Here is an 18,891-nt window from a genome sequence, read left to right on the forward strand (position 1 = left end):
TAATTTGATACGTTAACGATCGACCTCCTCTTTTGCAAATCGAGGGTGGGATTGCGAGATAGTTGCGAAACTGGGCGTCCCATTGTCTCATTCTTATGTGTCTCGTTTCCTTTTGTGACCATTCCCACCGAGCATCGTGATAATTTTATCCAACGAACGTCCGTTTTTGTCCTCTCCGTCATTGCCTTCACTTGCACAAGAGCCACCCAGTGAAAATCCTTGAAGTACCAGGCATCTCGAGCTCTCTTCAGCCTTTCAGGAAGCATCAGTCGTTTAATGCAATATTTCTATATTTATATTTCAGCCTCGAAGCAACCGTTGTTTTCTCCATTAATCAGCATTTACTTTTGTTTTGATAATTGGAAGAGCATGGAATGGTTCTAGCAATAATCTTTTAATTTCGATAATTTAAAACTTTCTACCTTTTGTAATGTGAACAGTTAATGTGCATTGTGATATGCATCGTACAATGTGTTGATTAAGAAAAAAATAATTATTCACCTAACTTTTTAAAACTGAGATAAATCGTCTTTACTTTAGCATTCTTAAAAAAAAATTTCCAACTTGTATAACTAGTGAAATCTTTTTCCTCTTGGTTTAGCAACTAGAAGCGCTGCTTCGAACAAAAAAAATTCTTGAAGCGCCTCGAATTCCTTCGGTCGCGAATTTCTGTTGGAATCGGAATGTCGCTGCAGAGAGCGATCAGGATTTCTTAATGGTCAGGATCGGCGTAGCGATTTGTAGAAATTCCCGGTGGACCACGAGGAAACGAGTGAAAGGTGGCAAGAGACGAGCCACCTAGTTATATCTTTCTACATTATATCTACGTTATATCTTTCTACGCTGTCAAGATTGCTGTACTTGGTACATGATACTAACAAGTGCTGTAAGTATCTCGCGAATTGCGCGACATGTAAATAGGCGGAACGAACGACAATGGCGCATGTTACAGCATTTTCAAATTATTAAGCATTTAAAGAACATTTCTCCTCTCCAAGTAGGTGATGTTGTTCACTTTAGAAACAAATCTCCTCGTTCCTCGTACATGTCTGTTACATAATCACGTATATTGTCATATCGATGTGACACGATTTGTATGAGAAGTAGGCATCTCGTGCGACTCATCGAGAGTGTTTCACCTTTTATTTTCACCGTCTCATCGCGCGAAGCTGGTCGACCGGCCACCCGGAGAGGGAAAGAAACCGTGAAGGCCTCGTCTCGAGGCCACTCGTACGTACGCGAAATAAACGTCGCGGTTAACGGTAGCGCTTCGAGATAACGGAAAAGATAGACGTCACGTGCTTCTGAATACCCCCCTCTTCGGGGTATCGCGGTAATTATAATTATAGGATTCATGCGATAGAGAGAGAATCGGTTTGATTCGTTGATTGCCTGAAACCGAGACGGAAGACTTTGGGAAAAAATTATATCGAAGCTGTAAATTGAAATTGAAACATTGAAAGTATCGAGTATGGGAAATTGTGTAATATGTAATTACAATGTATTGAATGGTATACATTATTCGAAAAGTAAAATCCAAAATTTAATCTAATCGCACTTTTTTGATGACACGTTTGTTCAGTACACGATAATTAAAAATTACAAATTGTCTCATCTATTGACAAGAAATGATTTTTTTTTTTTTTTTTAATGAATTTTGTTTCCTGTATGTAAATGAAAATTTTGCTGAATGAATTTTTCTTCCTAATTAACGAGCAAAAATTTACTCGCGCTCCGTGACGATCTCGTTTTCTTCGGAACAGAATTTCACTTCCCCTCTCTTTCGTGGCGGAATACCTGTTCTTCGATCACGAAAGAGTACGTGTTGCGGGTTGAAGCCTCAGCGTGTCAACTATTAATTAGTCCTGCTCCGCCGAGCTTGGTAACGTGGATTTATCCACGGAAAATTGTTTCTAATGGAATAGGCGAGTTTTTAAAACACACACATGTTGTCAGCACCAATTTGTCGTACATACATTGACAATGAGTTGTACGAGGGGTTTGACAGAACATGAAGATTAGAGTTTTTACGCATGATTTATGAGGATATCGTATTTTCATCCTATATGGTTTTACGACAATCCTCTATATTCTAACGTTAGTAGTGAACTGCTATAAATGTGATTTCTATTGTTTATTCTTCTTTTTTATGTTGCTGATTAAACACAAACACCAAAATCATTATCATTTATTTAATGATTATTTTTTTATATTATAAATTATCGATCAACGTATGGAAACAGATTAATGAGAAAAAAAAAACATTTTTATGAGAGCTTTTAGTATTATCGAAGTAAGATATTTACTGTAACTCAATTAGCAGAGCAATGATAAAAGTTACACTTGGATTTATTTAGAACCGTGACATATAGATCGAGACCTCAATTTTTTTTTGTAATTTTCGTTATCCATATACATATAAACGACAAGTCCTAAACTAAACAGAAAATGAGGTCGTCAGGCAGTATACAAGTGTCATTACTCCCAAGGAAACGTGGACAATCATCCATAGTAGTCGAAGCGTTAAGCACGAGCTAATGGCCTTCCTCAATATGTAATAAATCGCCGGGTATAATGTACGATTATTATTATTAAAGACGTGTGTCACCGTTTCCTAACGAGTCGCGTGAAGGGATTCTTTATGGCGGATGCATTTTACGACGGGCGATGTCATCGGGCGGCTATCGGCTCTAGAACTCCCGATAGACAAAACCAGGTGTGTTCTCCAAGTAGAGCCTTCCTATGCGGCCCCAGAGATCGGCCGGAGACGGAGAGTGGGGCGCTCATATAAGACACCAGGCAAACGCCTCTCCCAGTGACCAGTCTCGACACGAAAACTCATCAGCCGAGCTTCCTCGGCTCCCACACGACGACGCAAAGAAAGGAAGATTATATTCCTCAGGCATAAACCGGAATATTTTGCCAACTAGGGATTGACATTTCGGGTTACAAGTCTGTCATACGCTGTCTTCTCAGGATGTCGCAGCAGATCCTTCCGCTCGTCCTGGTGTTCTTGGCTGCGCAGGGTGAGTCCTTCCGCTTCTTCTTCTTCTTTTTCTTCTCCCGTCTTCTTCGGCTTCTCCTTCGTCTCGATTATTCCTTGCTTCGCCAGCTTCGAGGTTCTTAAAAAATTGATTCGACGCAGTTAATATTATTTGTTTATGTGCTCTGATATGTATTATATATACAATGGTTTATATTTAATTAATTTACATTAATAGAAACTTTTAACAATTTTTAATATTCTTACTAATTATGAATGAAAACATTAATAATGCTTTGTTATCGATTATTAATATTTTTAATGAATAATTTCGTCAAGCCGACAATGTAATATCTCCATCGTTCAATTTTGAAAATCATATAGTAAGATACTTGCGATATTTAAAATAACTACATAGGTAACAACTACTATGTAACAAATACTAAATAAATAATTTTTATGTATTTATTACATATTTAAAATATGTACTGGCTTAATAATAATAAGTAATATTTATTTAATTGCATAATAATTTAATAATATTACTTATTATTAATTTGTTGATTAAATCTTGTGTAAAATTTTTAGATACATAAAAAGACTTTTTCATAAAAGTGTCTTACAATAGTTTTTGAAACTTTATTACAATAATAACGTCAATAACGATAATGCACTAATAAGATTATTCAAAAGTATGCATAAACATTTAATTAAATAAATGTTTCTGTTTTTTTTTTTGTAAAAGAAAATGATTTTTTTAATACATTCTTTTGACGATACTCTTTAAATGATTTAAACTTTATTTTTTAAATTCGATAATTACATTTTGTTTTCAATAATGTCATTAACGAAAAATACATTATTAAATATTATGCTATAATTAATAATAATGTATTTTAGTAATAAAAATATTTTTAAAAAGCTTAACATTTTTATCAATATTTAAATTATGTTAATAAATATAATTATACGTATGTTTCTCATCTCGATAATATGGAGATGAAATATTTAGGAATACTTGTTTATATTAAATCACGGAAATATCTGACATCTCTAGAAGTGGATCGCCTTTGATCTTGACTTGATCTATCGACCGATCGACTTTCACTTTCGAGATAGGTATACGTCCGCCTAAGCTATCTTTATAAATAATAAGAATCGATCAATAAAACCGAGACACGCTGAGCGAGGTGCGAGAATGAAAACGGTGAAATTTCCACGCAGCCGTCGTCGTTTCGCAGTGAAACTGAAAAACCGCGCGGATCGTTCTACTTTCTTTCGCGAATCCTCACGATAATCGCGGACATTACATCGATTAAAGCAATCGTTTCATGTCCTTCGCGAGATAAATGATGATTCACGAGAGCGACCTACTTCGTTTTTAATTGAGTGGCGGATTCATATCATTCTGTTGATACTTGTGTATCAATCATTATTATTTATTGTCGCTTTTGCATTAGGAAGTATTATAGGTTTTCTATCAAATGAATAACCTTTTCTCGATCATTTAACATTAATTAAAATAATTTTGTTTTTTTTTTCATTGATAACACGTATAAATATATATGCGAGTTAAATCAAATTAATCACTGAATAATTAATCACTTAATATATTAAATTAATAACTTGATGTTTTTTTTTTGATAATTTTTTCGTGGTAAGGTAGATAGGGTAGCCAATTAAAAAAAAAATAATAAAATTGCCTATTATATAATTATTAATATTGTATATAAATTTTGATAAAAAAGCAACTATATTCCATTAAATTAATCTCATATTCGCGAAAGTAGAGAAAACTAACGGGCGTCAAGTAATTTCGCATGGTAAAATTACATAAATATTAATCTGATAAAGGAGAACAATGTCGTGGAGTTAGATAATGAGCTTGGGTACCATTTTCATTGCACAATCCTCACGACATTCGGAGCGCAGAATCTGTAGTAAACAGCGGGTCCATCGCTCCGCAATTATTACACGCATCTCCGTAAGAACAATGGTGGCCATTCACCAGGTTTCACACATCTCGAAAACTTTCTCCCGTGTGCCACGAGTGAAAATATGAAAGTAGCTCAGCCTGCAGTTCACTCTCTTTCTCTCTCTCTCTCTCTGTTTATCTTTTCTTCTTTCTTTATGTTTCTTCTTTCTCTCTATTCCTCTTTTGATTGCTTACAATTATTTGCAAACACTTATTTATAATAAAAATATGTTACTATCCACTCAAATCTGCGCGAGTTTGAATCTTCAAATATTCAAAATAAAAATAAGAAATCTTACTTTTCTCTAAATGGAGAAAAGCAGAGGTTACTGCAATTAATGTGTCAGCCACGTATAACATCCTATCTTCATTCCAATCACCTGAATTTTTATGTTTATATAGTGTCTAAATTTAATACAATACATAATTGTTATCTATGTATTATTTGACGTATTCAACATCAAATGATGCTCATATTCCATTTTTCTATTTTCATTTTTTTTTTACAATTTTTTTATCATACAAGCGCACACACACATCACATTTCCTTATTCTTTTTATATAAATTTTACTTCTGTACTCATCATCGCTGTATTTGTTTCAATTTTCATCTTTAACTTTTTTCATCATTATATTGGCTTTTGCTATGTTAGAAAAATTTTACACTTTTAGTTTTAATTTACATATCTTCGTATTATTCAGTTTTACTTTTAATCTCTCTCTCTCTTTGTAGATCGTTACGTTCATCATAAATGCCTTTCATATTTCTCTCTTTCGTCGCGGCTCGTAGGCATCGTTGTCGATGATAACGACGAAGGAATCTATTTGAAAATGTATATGAGTGTCGATAACTCAGTTTTGTAACGCTTACGCAAGAGGTCGGCTTTCTACGGCGACATTTGAAAATTTTACTCGGGGACTGATCAGCAGCCACCGTGCGTAATATCTTCGCGGAGAAAAGTCCCATTCATTCATCTCCATTTATTTATCTATCCGCTTCCCATGCCTGCTTTCCCGACGCGCGTCCACGGCGCGGAGTTGCAACGTAAACGTCGTTGGCCGGTTCCGGAAGCGGCGGTGTAATAGCGTCAGGTAAAACGTTTCGCTCGACTTGAATTATCGATCGGACGATAAAAAGGGTGCAAATAGGAAGGAAAGGAGAAACGGATCTCGTAAACGCCGTTGTTGTTCCGGAGGCGGCGCGCTTTTGTTGAACGGCGCGCTTTGCCCGAGTCGTAAGGCGGGGCATTAACTTCGCGTTCCTCGGCTTCTACCGGTCTCAGGAAGGATCGAGTTTGCTTATTTATCACGAAAGGAACGTGAGAAGGCTGGGAATGAAAAAAGAAAGATATATACTTGCGATTTGCCGTGCTATTTGAAAAGTCGAATGCATTTTCTTTTTCTTTCGTCCAATCCGGTAATGCGAAATTTATAGTGACATTTAATCCATAGCAGGAAATTTATCAGGAAACATATTTTTATCCTAACCGTTGGCGTGACATTTAACTGAAAATTTTGACAAGTAGTCACTATTATTGAAAAAGAGTGAAAATGACAAAAATGATAAATGTTAACGGACAGATAAATTAAATTCTACTCGAGAGAGAAAGAGAGAGAGAGAGAGAGAGAGAGAGAGAGAGAGGAAGTTTATTAAAAAATTTAGATGTGTGCCGAGTTTCTTGCGAGACCCAAATTTATTTCTGTATCTTTCGCTGCGAAAGTTCTGTCTCTCGCACAAGAGAGACAATCGTTTCCCCGAATCCAACGACGCAATTACGCGAGACACTTTTCTTCTTCTTCTTCTTCTTCTTCAAGCCACGACATTTACATTTTTATCGCGTGCTATTTCTCAAGTGTACTTTCTAAAAATGTTGACGTTTCGCGCGCTGATCATCCGCCGTCGAACCGCCAATAAATCTATACCGTGCCGCGAGAATTCTTCCCGCAGCACAAAATCGATTCCTCGTAAATCCCAACGAGCGCGCGAGGGACTTCCTCAAGCCGTCACTCATCCGGGGGCTCCGCGTGTTTTGCGCGGAGCGTGAAATCCTCGCGAGAGGAGCAAAGCCGGCCGCCGCCGCCGCCGCCGCGCAGATTCTCTGCTTTCAGCGGCGAGCAGTTACGGCCGCCGCCGAGCCATTGCGGCTCCGGGCTACTTGCCTACGAGGAGTCATAAAGGAAGGGAAAGTAACCTGGTGCCATGTTAACTAAGCGTCTCGCTTGCGTAATTCGCCACGACGTCTCCGTGGATGTCTCCACCTATTCGCGGTACCGTGACGACTGCGCGCGCAAATCGATTAATTCGCGCCCGGTCTTGCGACCAATTCGATTTATCTTCTTCACTTTTCGAGCGCGAAATCGCCGTCACGGGTGGCCGCGGCTCTTATTAACGGACCCTCGACGGCATTTGCATAATTCTTAAAGAGATAACGCCTGGTAATCCCACCAGTCTGGGATACCTCGCTGTCATCGGCGATCGAATTTCTTCTTATAGTCGCTTGAAAAAAAAGATGAGAGTTGTTTCTTGTATTTTTTATTGTTCGATTAATGAAACGAGATTGAAAATAATACCCGAGATCGATAACTTGCGTTATATAAACAAAATTTTATGAAAAAAATTAATGTTATGTTATTAATATTGTGTTCTATTATTCAATTTATTATATTTTAGAAATAGGACAAACGAAAATGCTGTTCTTCGCGTAAACTTCAATTTTAATCGAAACAATTTAGAAATCAAAACTTTTAATATCTGTTGGAATGAAAAATTTCACGCGTGCGCACCCCGATTGTTTATTGTTTTCACACAGGGCGGAAGAATGTTTTAGAAATACGACGTTGTCAAGCTATATACTTATTTGTAGAATTAAAGCTGTGGATTTTACAGCTTTAAAAATACGTAACTCGCGGATTTGTTCTCAAGTTACAGTCCAATTACTTTATAAGGGGTATTTTTTAATGAAAATTAAGGCCACGGTTTACGCAATGCGCCGGTGGAAATTCACAATCTCCAGACGTCCTTTCTCAGACGGGCGAAGCTCGCTTCCCCACGAGATTATTCGTATCGTGAGATCGATCGTGCTTCGCTTTCCTTCCCTTATCCGCTCAGACTAGTTGGCCAACATCGTGTAACTTTTCTCTGGCTAAAGGCTACAAACACAAAAGTATATCTATAGCATGTAATTGTGATGATCAGCTTAGATGATAACCATCTTTGTTCGACAGAATCTGTCCCGATTATTCCGTCTCGACGTTCATGTGAATACTGAAATTTTAGAAAATTCTTTTCGAGATTGATTTTTTCCAACGTACCGAAAAATGTGAAGAATTTCGTTAGCCTCTGAATACATTTTCTTGTAATTTACTGTAGGCTTTATAATGAAAGATAATTGACATAATATAGTATGATGGGTCTCAAGTATCACGACTGAAGTCGCTTTAATAACGTAATCAAGATCGAGATGAAAATAAAAGATTTGAGGCGTGGTACTATTAGAAATCCCTTGCGAAATGGATTTAGAGATAGGGTCATGATCTCTCTCTCTCGTTTTGCTCGAAGCATTGAGAGACAGAACCTGTCGAAGATTCCGGTCGGTTGTACTTTGAAGATCTTTTATTTTCATCTCAGCCTCGATCCGTAGATCCTGAGAGAGAAAGAAATTGAGCAAGAGCGAGGGCTTCATTCCATTCTCAGATTAGATCTCTTAAGGGTGGGCGGACGGAACAATGTGCCTTGCGAGTTGAGAAAAGAGCGGGAGAGAAGAATAGGAATTAATGAGAAATAAAATTGAAATTGTTGACGAATGATTGATTATGTGCCAATTCCACGCTTCTTGATTCGTGAAATAAATAACGAATGGAATCAACAGCAATCAATCTCTTTTCCTTTCTCGCAAACTAAAATTAATTTATTTCGTAAATTGTGATTAAAAGTAAATTTGAAATTTAAAATGGAAACAATTGAAGTTGAAAATTTACATCGAATCAGGATTAAAGTAAAGAAACACAATTCGATTCGAAGTGAAAGTAAAAATTGAGAGGAAAAGCTCGTAAGACAATTTTAGAGTAAACAGAAATGTTCGTCTAGGATCAGATGCAGGATGAGAATGACATTAGGTTAATCGATTGGCTCGATCGAATCTTTCGTGCGCTAAAGGAGGGTCGGATAAGGTTCGCAGAGGTGGAGCAGGGGTGTGGACCAGGATTGCCCCCGAAGGTTGCAAGTCAAGGCTAGGCACTTTCACTCGAGAGCAGTCTTGGGAGCGCGCCTCGTGCCGGCTTCCCACCTTATTTTACTATTTGCTTTTCCGTAGAATCATTAGCGAAACGATCGGACATCGTGGTAAAACGGCACCGGCGGTTTGCGTTGCTTACCCTCGATCCGCGCATGCATTTTCGACACACAGAGCCCGAATGAAAACACGACGGTCTCCTTAATTCTCCTAATTTAACTGGAATGCAAGACAAGAGAAATGGAAAATGCGGCCATTGCTCCTAGATTGTTTCACCTCGAGCCCATGACAAATTGTTCGAGTGACTTGGTCAAGTGGCGAAATATTTTAAGACGATGACTGAAGCCACAAAGTACATCCTTGAGGTTTCTAGGAAAAGTTGTAACATATCCCTGTATAAATCTCTACAGGAGTCAAAAAACACGGCATCTTTATAGCTTTATGATAGAAACACCTTGAATAAAAATACATATATCCTGAAAGTACGACATATATCGGCATTCAGTCTCAACTTTTCACTTTCAACGTCCTTGCGCAAGGAGTCGCACGTATCTTTCGCTCATAATCTTTCATAAGTGAAAGAAATTGGTGACGTCATCCTGCCGTGGAGTACCATTTTTCTATAACGCGGAAGAAGGATGTGGTGCCCTCCAGGCGTATCCACAATCAATATCCTTGAGCGACGAATTAATTCCGCGTACGTAAGGATGACATCATAACTTTCGAATTGACGTGACAAATTTCAATTTATCGCTAATAAACGACTCTGCAAATGTACAATGCACAAAATCAATTGTACGCGCTGACGTATCCTTGATATTCGCATTCGAGGCACTCGATGTCCTTCGACGAGGACACGTGCAGGTGGAATTCGTGATTTCGATACGTCGACGCATGCACTCTGCTATTTCGTAATCGCGGCTCGTTAGACGAGAACGAAAGAGAAAGGAAAGGATAATTAACACTTATCGAGAAAGGTTAATGACGCGATAAATTTGAGAGCTCATTAATGAGCTTCCAGATAATTTACGTCGTAGCTCGATTAGCGTCTAGAAAGTAGGGAATTGAGGCAAAGAGGAGAACCAGGAAGATAAGAAGACTATTATCTTTAATCATAAATCAATCATGCGCGAATGAGGAAATAAATACTCTTCTACATTCCGCGTCAAAGGGACCATGCTGCATCCTAATCATCCCAAACGATCACTTCCTCGCCAGAGATCCCAGAGTTACAAACTCTGGGACAAATCCCATCCCAAGGAGAGTGCGAAGGACATTGGTTCGGCTAGCGAGCACGAGCGTTGACGCTTTCGCGCTTACAGGTTCGCTGGGCCAGAAGCAGACGCAGGAGGACCCATGCCAGACGAAGTCGCGGGTGGTGGGCGACTCCGAGTACTGCGATCGCTACTGGGAGTGCGTGAACGGTCGCCCGGAGCTGTTTGACTGTCCGAACGGGCTCGTGTTCGCCGGCAAGCACCGCGGTGTCACCGAGGGCTGTGATTACCCGTGGCGCGCGAATTACTGCGACGGCAAACGCCAGGCGAATCCGCCCATTCCGACCGACCACTGCGACTGGCTGTACGGGATCTTCGGCCACGAGACTTCCTGCACCAGGTACTGGACCTGCTGGAACGGCACCGCCACCGAGCAGCTCTGCATAGGCGGTCTGCTCTACAACGAACGCGCCAGGTCCTGCGACTGGCCCGAGAACGTCGAGGGATGTCAGAAGCATCGTAAGTACGATGGTCGATGGAACGAGAGAAATAGCAAGGGAATTTTATTGAGAAGTTCGTACGGTCGCGATTCTAAAACTCGTTAAGCGATTAATGGCGAGAGATAAAACGAAGACCGTTATATTCCGTGGAATTTCTTTACTTTCTTATCTTCTCGCAAACAGGAATTAATTGCATTCGATTAAATTCAACGTAGATACGGTGGTTTTAGGCAAGTTTCAATTCAGAAGAAGCGGAATCGCAACAATCCTTTTCACTTTCGAAAGTGGGCGGACAGGACACGCGCGATGCGTTTCCTCGTGCCTATACCTCTCGGTTTCTTCCAGGAGTCAGCGCCTTAAGGAAAAATGGGCGAGGCACTTAATTAGCATTCGAAGTGAATTCTCGTCGCGCCTTTCTCCCCCTCTTCGCCCTCGGGATCGGATAAAACACGTTTATTATTAATTCGCGTCGCCTCTCTCTGAATGTCAAACGCCAATCGAGATGCATCGGTCGCACGCGAGATCGTATCGCTTCTTCGTAAGAAACTAATAAACATTTTTCTTTTCCACTTTGTAACATTTTAAAGGGGACATTAGGATGAAAAGGATGAAGAATTGGTTGAAACGTATATTTAAAAATTTGTCGTTTGCGTACAGAGATGTTTCGTTTAAATAATTAATAATCAGCGATAAATTAACATGAGTATTTTTGGCTGAGAAGTTTCGAAAAAGTCACGACAAGAGCTTCTTACTTATGTGCAGAGTAAAGAGAAAAGGGGGGAAAATGATATTCACGGATGTACAGTGCACACTGCATAATTAAATTTCAAATTAATCCATCACTTGGTAGATCCCGAACGAAAGTTTTCGACTTTCACCGAATATCACGTCAGTTCGCAACGAAGCAATAACAACTTCATCAGAAACGATCGAACTCAATTTGCAAGACAAAGCCGCGTTCTTTACTTCCACTTTGATATTATACTTTGAATACCTTAATAAAATATTATGTGAATTACAGATAATGATTGGGTTACAAATAATGATTAGTATATTTAAGATAATGACTGGGTTCTAGATAATGGTTAACGTATCTCTATGCATATGAATGCACGATCTTGCGTGTCTCGATCGTCTAATTCCTCGAAAGAGCAAAGGCTTTAGGCACGCCCGAGTTAGACCGGGAGTAAGATGTGGCCTGTTTGCAGCACTCTGCAACGACGACGCGAACGGCAACGTGCCGCTGGGCAAGTCGTGCAACCGTTACTGGCAGTGCCAGGGCGGTTACCCGCGGTTGCAGCGCTGCCCGGCCATGTTGGTGTTCGACAGGCGGTCGTTGAGATGCGTGGTGCCGCCGACGGAGGACTGCGACGTTCCCACGACGCCGCCGCCCACCGAGGGCGAGTTGTCCGAAGGTCGCAACGAGCAGGAGCCCGAAGAGGAGAACCTGCCGCCCGGTGTGTCGCCTCTGCCATCGGGTGCCCTGCCGATTCCCCTGCGGGCGCGTCCCAGGAACTAGAGCCGCTGCGGGTCGTCCTGTCCGGCCTGGAAGGACGAAGGAAGCGCCAGGAGATCCCTTCTCGACGAGTGAGATTCCGGAGATCGTCGATCGGTGCGGAGAACGAGGAAAAAGTTCTCTCGTCGAGTCTCCTCCGATTCTCGCGCGATCTTGCAGTTCCGATTATTTCATAATTCCACAATTCCGGTAGGATCGAATTTCCGAGATTTTTAAACTCTTACATTTCTTTTTTTTTCTTCAGCGTCTCGAAATTATCCCGGATGTCGGAGAAACTCAAGTTCCGCGATTTTCCTCAAAGGAAAAAGTTAGCTTCTCTCTCGTGGATAAAATCTTGATTTTTATCCTCGCCGCGAGGATTTAATTTTCACGTAGGAATATAAAATTTTAATTTGAGTAAAAGTGAGAGCAACAGCTGCCTTATAATTACACAGTCCGGTTCTTCTCAACTAATGAGCAGGGAATTTATTATTATTTGAATTGATTCACAAATAAAAAGTGCATTCGTGAGAAGTTTATCTATCGGGAAAATTATAATTTGTGATCTAAGAGAACTTTGCTCATGAAAAATTAAATAAAACTTTCTAGACATTTAATAGCGAAAAGATTGCAGTTCTCAAAGCACGATAAAATGACGTTCGAACGCTTTTTACAAACCTGGAAAGACTGGAATGAAATCAGCATGAGATATAAAGACCGATTTCAGAAGTTTCAGATAATATTTCAAAAGTATTAAATTCAAAGAGAAATACGAACAAAAATGCAGGATTGTTTTTCAAGAAACGGAAGAATTGGACAATGAAAATTGAGTGATCATTTTTGAGAACCGAGACTCGTCGACATCCATCGATCCATCCGTCCATGATCGAGCTCTCCTCCCCCCTCTCAACAGGGATTCGTATTATTAATTGATAATAATGTTAATTAATGAACATCTCGCTTTTCGGTTCCTGGACCGTTCACCATTCGCCTCCGTCGCGTCAGTCGAGATGTAAATATTTTCCCTGTCCTCTCACACCCCCCTTTCCCACCCCCGCGCTCTCGTAATCGTAAGACTCGTACCACGTATATGTAGATCGATTGGAATAAACTGTGTTGTATATTTTTTATACACATGTCCAGATTTTATTCAATTGTTGCTTGGCTGTACATTGTCACTATATTTATCATAAATACAGAATATGTATTACATATTGTATTATATAAATACATTGTATGTACTACATATCGTACTCGCTCTCCACGCACTCTGTACATGCAGTTGGTCCCCTTTAAACGTCTATTATTAATAATAATTTACGTTTGATACATCTTCGTCTACTGGCAACGCCGAACCGAAAAGGAATCTAATAGGAATATAATACATCTTCTATTCCGTCATCATTAATTATTTTCCTCTATTTTCTTTGCATAAGATGTTTGTATTATTAATAATATTTTGTAATTTATGTTTGTCATTTTCTTGAATTTAAAAATTGATCTTTTCCTCAGTTTTTCTTTAAACAATTTCTAGAATCAACCTTGTCCTGTGATAAATTTAATTTTTTACAATTATACAAATTTTTCTTTATCTCCAGCTAATATTGTTATATCTCTTTGACAAAATCGTTGATTTAAAGGCCGGGTAATTATCAGAGATACGTCGCCACATTTAAACACCATTTGAGCTGAAAGCACATAAAAATGATATTAAATATGATATTCTCAAATCCAATGTTCAAGTGTTGTTCAAATCAAATAAAAATTAAGGTCTCAATATGTAACATTAAAAAAAAATTTATATGTAACATTAAAAAAAAAGTATACAAACCAGTGAGGAACCTCCTCCGGATCCAGACAGGTCAGGCTCACCGAGTCGAATAGTTTTCCTTCTCCGCAGGTGAGAAGTCGCGGATGTCCGTCCACGCAGGTGATCAGTCTACCGCAATCACTCGGCACGGGGAATCTAAAAGAACCATGTCATTTGTAAATTTTTCATTCATATTGATACATTAAAAAGTTTCAATTTATAGTTTAATAAAAATTACGCGCTTTGCCACACTTCAAGAATTCACAATAAAAATACCTATCTCGCGATTGAGAAGAAAATTCAATAATGGCGATTTTTATTGTATTTTTATTTGTATTATTTCGTACTTTTATCTATCTTGAATATCTTGCCTCAGCATTCGGAAAAACCTCATGCGGTCATAATTCGGGAGGAAAGAATAACGCGTTCGTTAACGTGGAAAAAAATTAAATGTTGAAATAAAACACCGCGCGTGTTTATCTCGTTCTCCTTTTTTCTTTCTCTCCAGTCTTTCTCGGAAGACGACCGGTTCTTAAATCGAAACGCTACGCATAAATGCCTGACATTTAACGACGTTGATTCCTTTTATTCTCACGATCATTTTCAGTGGCGCGGACAGTACTTCGCCTCCGTGAATCTTCTTTATAATAAAAGAGAGAAGTTGGGAAAAAGATAAACCATGAAGATGAAAAATTTTATTATACCTTGCGGCCGTATAGGCGTGTACAGCAAGATAACACGCACGTTTCGACGAATACGCAATCGAAAATTTATACGAGCGCATGGAATGCGTAGGAATCTGAAGGTACGATGAGATATGCGCAAATCTAGATTTTGATTATTAGTTATTTAGAAGAGAATATGTGTTGAGTTATCGAAAATTTCAAATACACTAAATTATTAAGATTAATAATTTTCGGGGGAATATTCAAATTACTTTCTAAAATCTTTGGAGTGGAATTCCACTCTTTTAGATGAAATTTTACTTCAAAAAATTTAGAGAGTAGGTGCGATGAAATTAATTTTTGATTTTAATAAACAAAAAGAAAAGAAGAATATTTTAGGTTGCGGAGATTCATTGCAAGCTTCACGATTAAGATAATCGACAGGCCAATTGATATTGAGAAAAGGAATGATATTGATAACGAGGTTCGTTCACAATGATTGTGCAATTAAATTCCTTTTAGTCTTCCGAGAAGCGAAGAAGGAAAGAAAGCGAATGCCTAAAAATGTCGGCCGGAGTGCGTCGACCTTCGTTGCCAATTTTATTTCCGCTTGGATTCCCATTACGAATGATTTCTCGGAAGTGCGTCTCGTATATAATCGCGCGGCACGTGCATTACCTCGGGTAGGGCCAGAACTTGGCGGCGGCACTGTGGGGGGGCAGCTTGTGCGGGCACTTGAATCCCACTATAGCCTCGGGGTTGCAGAAGGGGATGAGCTCGTCCGGCCAGACGCACGTGTGGGTCTTGGCGTTGTAGACCAGGCCAGGGTCGCAGTGAGCCTGATGCGGGTCTCCGTGGATACACTTGATGTAACTGGTGCTGCAACTGTCGCTTTCCGGGTACATACCGAACTGGTACTCGCAGCCCGGGCTGCTGATCGGAGTGTCTGCAAAGAGATCGTTCCTACTTGACCTACAGGAGCTATGAGTTCGAAAACGAGAACACGCCTTTCGATAAAAGAGAAATTATTTATATATATATTTTTTTTTGTAATTACCAGCAGACAATTCTGAAAATTTCTTGGTCGAAAGAATAAAATTCAATTAGTTATTTGCGACGAGTTTCTTCTGCGCGTGCAGTGCAGCAGAGTAAAATGTATCGGTATGCTGTTTTCATCAGCATCTTTTTTGACGCAATAAAAGTTGAAAGACACGACCGGAAACTGGAAAGTCATGCGATTTCATCGAGACGTTGAGTCGATCGAGATAAGTGATCCGACGAGATTCGTTTGAGGGCGAAATCGTTGACGTTAACGCGACCCACTAAAGCGCCATCAAAATCACTCGTACAACTTTTACTTTCCTGACAATGTTCTTTTTTTCGCATGACTGATTTTTTTCACGCTCATTCCCAACGAATACCGAATATACGTTGCGCAGCGTGGTACTTACAGTCGGCCTTGCGATTACCGCAATCGACGGCCCAATTATAATTGCAATGATTATGGACGGCACCGTGTCCGTCAAACAGAAGTCCGTTCTCGCAGTATTCGAAGGTCAGCGTGCCGTTCGTGCATAAGAAGAAGGCCCCGCAGTCGTCAGGGTGAGCGTAAGCGTGAATCCCGTAGGGATCGGGGCACGGCGGGGCATCGAGTAGGGTGGAACTTTGGATTGGCACTGTGGGGGCTGTAAAATGAGAATTTACATAATAAAAGTAATTATCATTATCCATTAATAATAAATCCTTATTCTTCAAGATTTGAATAATATTAATGATTAACATAGAATAATTGCATTTTATTATATTATATATTATACATAAATAATATAGAATTATTCAAAATTAATCATCGCACTGCGAGTGTGAAAATATGCATATTTCAATAGATACAAAGTCAAAATGCGTTTTATTATAATTAAGTAGAAAAAATGTATATATTTTAACGAAGCATAAAATTATGTGCTTAATTTAACTCGGGTTTTTTTTTTGTTAAAGCAACACATTTTGTGACGCATTGCTTGTTCCAATGGGTGACGAACAAAAATCCAGAGAAATAAAAAGCGACATTTTGTCGGTCAAGTTTGATCACCTGGCGTGTTGTCGACTCGGAAAGATTCGATTCGCTTGACAGCTTCGCGAATGTCGGTTCTTTTAAACTTTTTTTTTGGCAAATGCGCGTTGCAACAGTGAGGCGAAGTGTAACGGGCACCATATTTATTTTCTTATACACGTAGAAATGAAAAAAAAAGATATAGTATAAATGATTTATTAAATATTTAAATTTTTTTACTCAAAAATGGAAACTCAGGAAAACAGTAGTGACGGTCCATAAATTAAAATTATTTCCAAAGAAAATTTTACAAAAAGGAATATGTAATAGAAATAAAAAATTCTTAAAGCACTTGATGTTACTAAAAAATAAATTATTCCAAAATTTAAATTAAAGTAGCCAACAATTGTTGAAAAAGTTAGGAAATTGTTATAAGTTACACGCGATTTTTTTTTTTTTTTTTAATAAAATATATAATTTATTAAAAATGATCATCGAAAAAGTTCTGTTCAACAATTCAACTACGCCGCGGATCGCTCCGTTACGTTTTTCACTTCGGAATGTCCGCCGTTATGTCACACACGGATCTTAACATATGGTGTTTCTTCGGTGAAAGCTTTGCGGGCGCGAGGGCGGTGTCGCAACCTGTCAGGGGTCCATAGAGAAGAAGAAAGCGTTCGCGCCTGCGGAGAGGCAGCCTCCGTGCACAGAAGAAGACGAGAAGTGCATTACGAGACGGGAGATGCACGCACGATGCAGGGTATAGGGTCGCGCGTAGGCGAGATGAAGGTGACCACCTCGCGGGTTACGGTGGGTTGGCGTTGGCGTTGGCGGTGGTGGTGGTGGACTTACCACGTGCCAGGACTGGCAGGAGCAGCAGCAGGGTCACGCTCCTCGAATAGCTCATCTTTCCGGCACTCTCTTCGGCTTGACTACTGTCTCTGACGGCGAAGTTGGCGATTGGCGCGCACTTTAGGTGTCGGCCTCGGTACACCTCCGGACGGTCCCGTCTCCCTTCACTCCCTTCACCGCGACTTTGCCGAACCCCACCAGGATCCCCCTTTGGTCGCCGCTGGTTTGCCTACGTGCTCGGCCTGCCGGCCAGCGGCGCCGAGCGTGATGAATTGTCCAGGTACTGCGTTCGGGTCTCTTTCGGTGTCGCGATATGTCGATTTAGAGAGAGAAGAGCGAATTTAAGCCGAATAAATTGCAAAGCTGTTGGAGAAAGTCAGGAAAGAGTTCTCTAGAATGTGTGCAAAACATGTGAAAACATGCTTTAGCAAATACGTATATCATGCGAAAAAGTGTCGCGAATCGGAAGCTAATGAGGAGAAAAAAAAAGATTCTGTCAAGATCGCAAGATAATAGCTGCAAATTCTTTTGCGTCGACATTTTGTGACAGAGGCACAAGTTTCATCACTTTACGAATCAATTTAACGGAATCTAAATTAAAAAGGAAAAAAAAAAGAACAAAGGATTACATTATTCCATTATTGCATTCAAGGCAAATCCAAGAAAAACCGGATACAGTAATTGAATAACGATGAGCTAATTAAGTTTAAACGATATTGCAACAGCCATCGGAAAAGCTGTCGGGGAGTCTATTTTTAAGCAGCTCGGCACTCTTTGCGTTGCGTAACCATTCGCGTGAAGAAACGAAGGAATATTACTTTGACCGCAGAGAAGCGACTCGCGATCCATCATTCTTCCCAATCGTCTCAATCTCTCGCGGCATCGCGATAAATCGCGGGAGAACGCATCGCGTGTGAACGGATGACGTTGGATTTAATGGCAAAGCACAGGTCTTCCTCACACCTCTCGAAATGCCCGAGGATGCAACGTCCCCGGCGCGCGTACACAACTATTTGGCATTACACAAGCTTACGCTCATTATTTTTCCACACGCTTAACAATTGTGCTATCATTTTATGCGCTTTCGATAAACGACTGCGCAAGAAACATTATTA

General features: G+C 39.7%; 2 protein-coding genes across 2 annotated transcripts; one reads left to right on the forward strand and one right to left on the reverse strand.

Annotated features, from left to right (window-relative positions):
* The first annotated feature begins 2,467 nt into the window (after positions 1 to 2,467).
* Positions 2,468 to 13,529, forward strand: LOC105198954 (protein obstructor-E). Its single transcript, XM_026139576.2, has 3 exons — positions 2,468 to 3,026; positions 10,513 to 10,923; positions 12,113 to 13,529. Exons 1-3 carry the CDS (start codon positions 2,978 to 2,980, stop codon positions 12,421 to 12,423), a joined length of 771 nt encoding a protein of 256 aa, XP_025995361.1. The 5' UTR covers positions 2,468 to 2,977; the 3' UTR covers positions 12,424 to 13,529.
* On the reverse strand, positions 13,523 to 17,915 carry LOC105198948 (protein obstructor-E). The gene is made up of 5 exons (XM_011165824.3): positions 17,777 to 17,915; positions 16,326 to 16,559; positions 15,553 to 15,820; positions 14,231 to 14,365; positions 13,523 to 14,087 (listed from the first exon to the last, which is right to left on the reverse strand). Exons 1-5 carry the CDS (start codon positions 17,829 to 17,831, stop codon positions 14,072 to 14,074), a joined length of 708 nt encoding a protein of 235 aa, XP_011164126.1. The 5' UTR covers positions 17,832 to 17,915; the 3' UTR covers positions 13,523 to 14,071.
* Positions 17,916 to 18,891: the final 976 nt, after the last annotated feature.

The sequence above is a fragment of the Solenopsis invicta genome, chromosome 14 (genome assembly GCF_016802725.1).
Source record: "Solenopsis invicta isolate M01_SB chromosome 14, UNIL_Sinv_3.0, whole genome shotgun sequence".
NCBI lineage: Eukaryota > Metazoa > Arthropoda > Insecta > Hymenoptera > Formicidae > Solenopsis > Solenopsis invicta.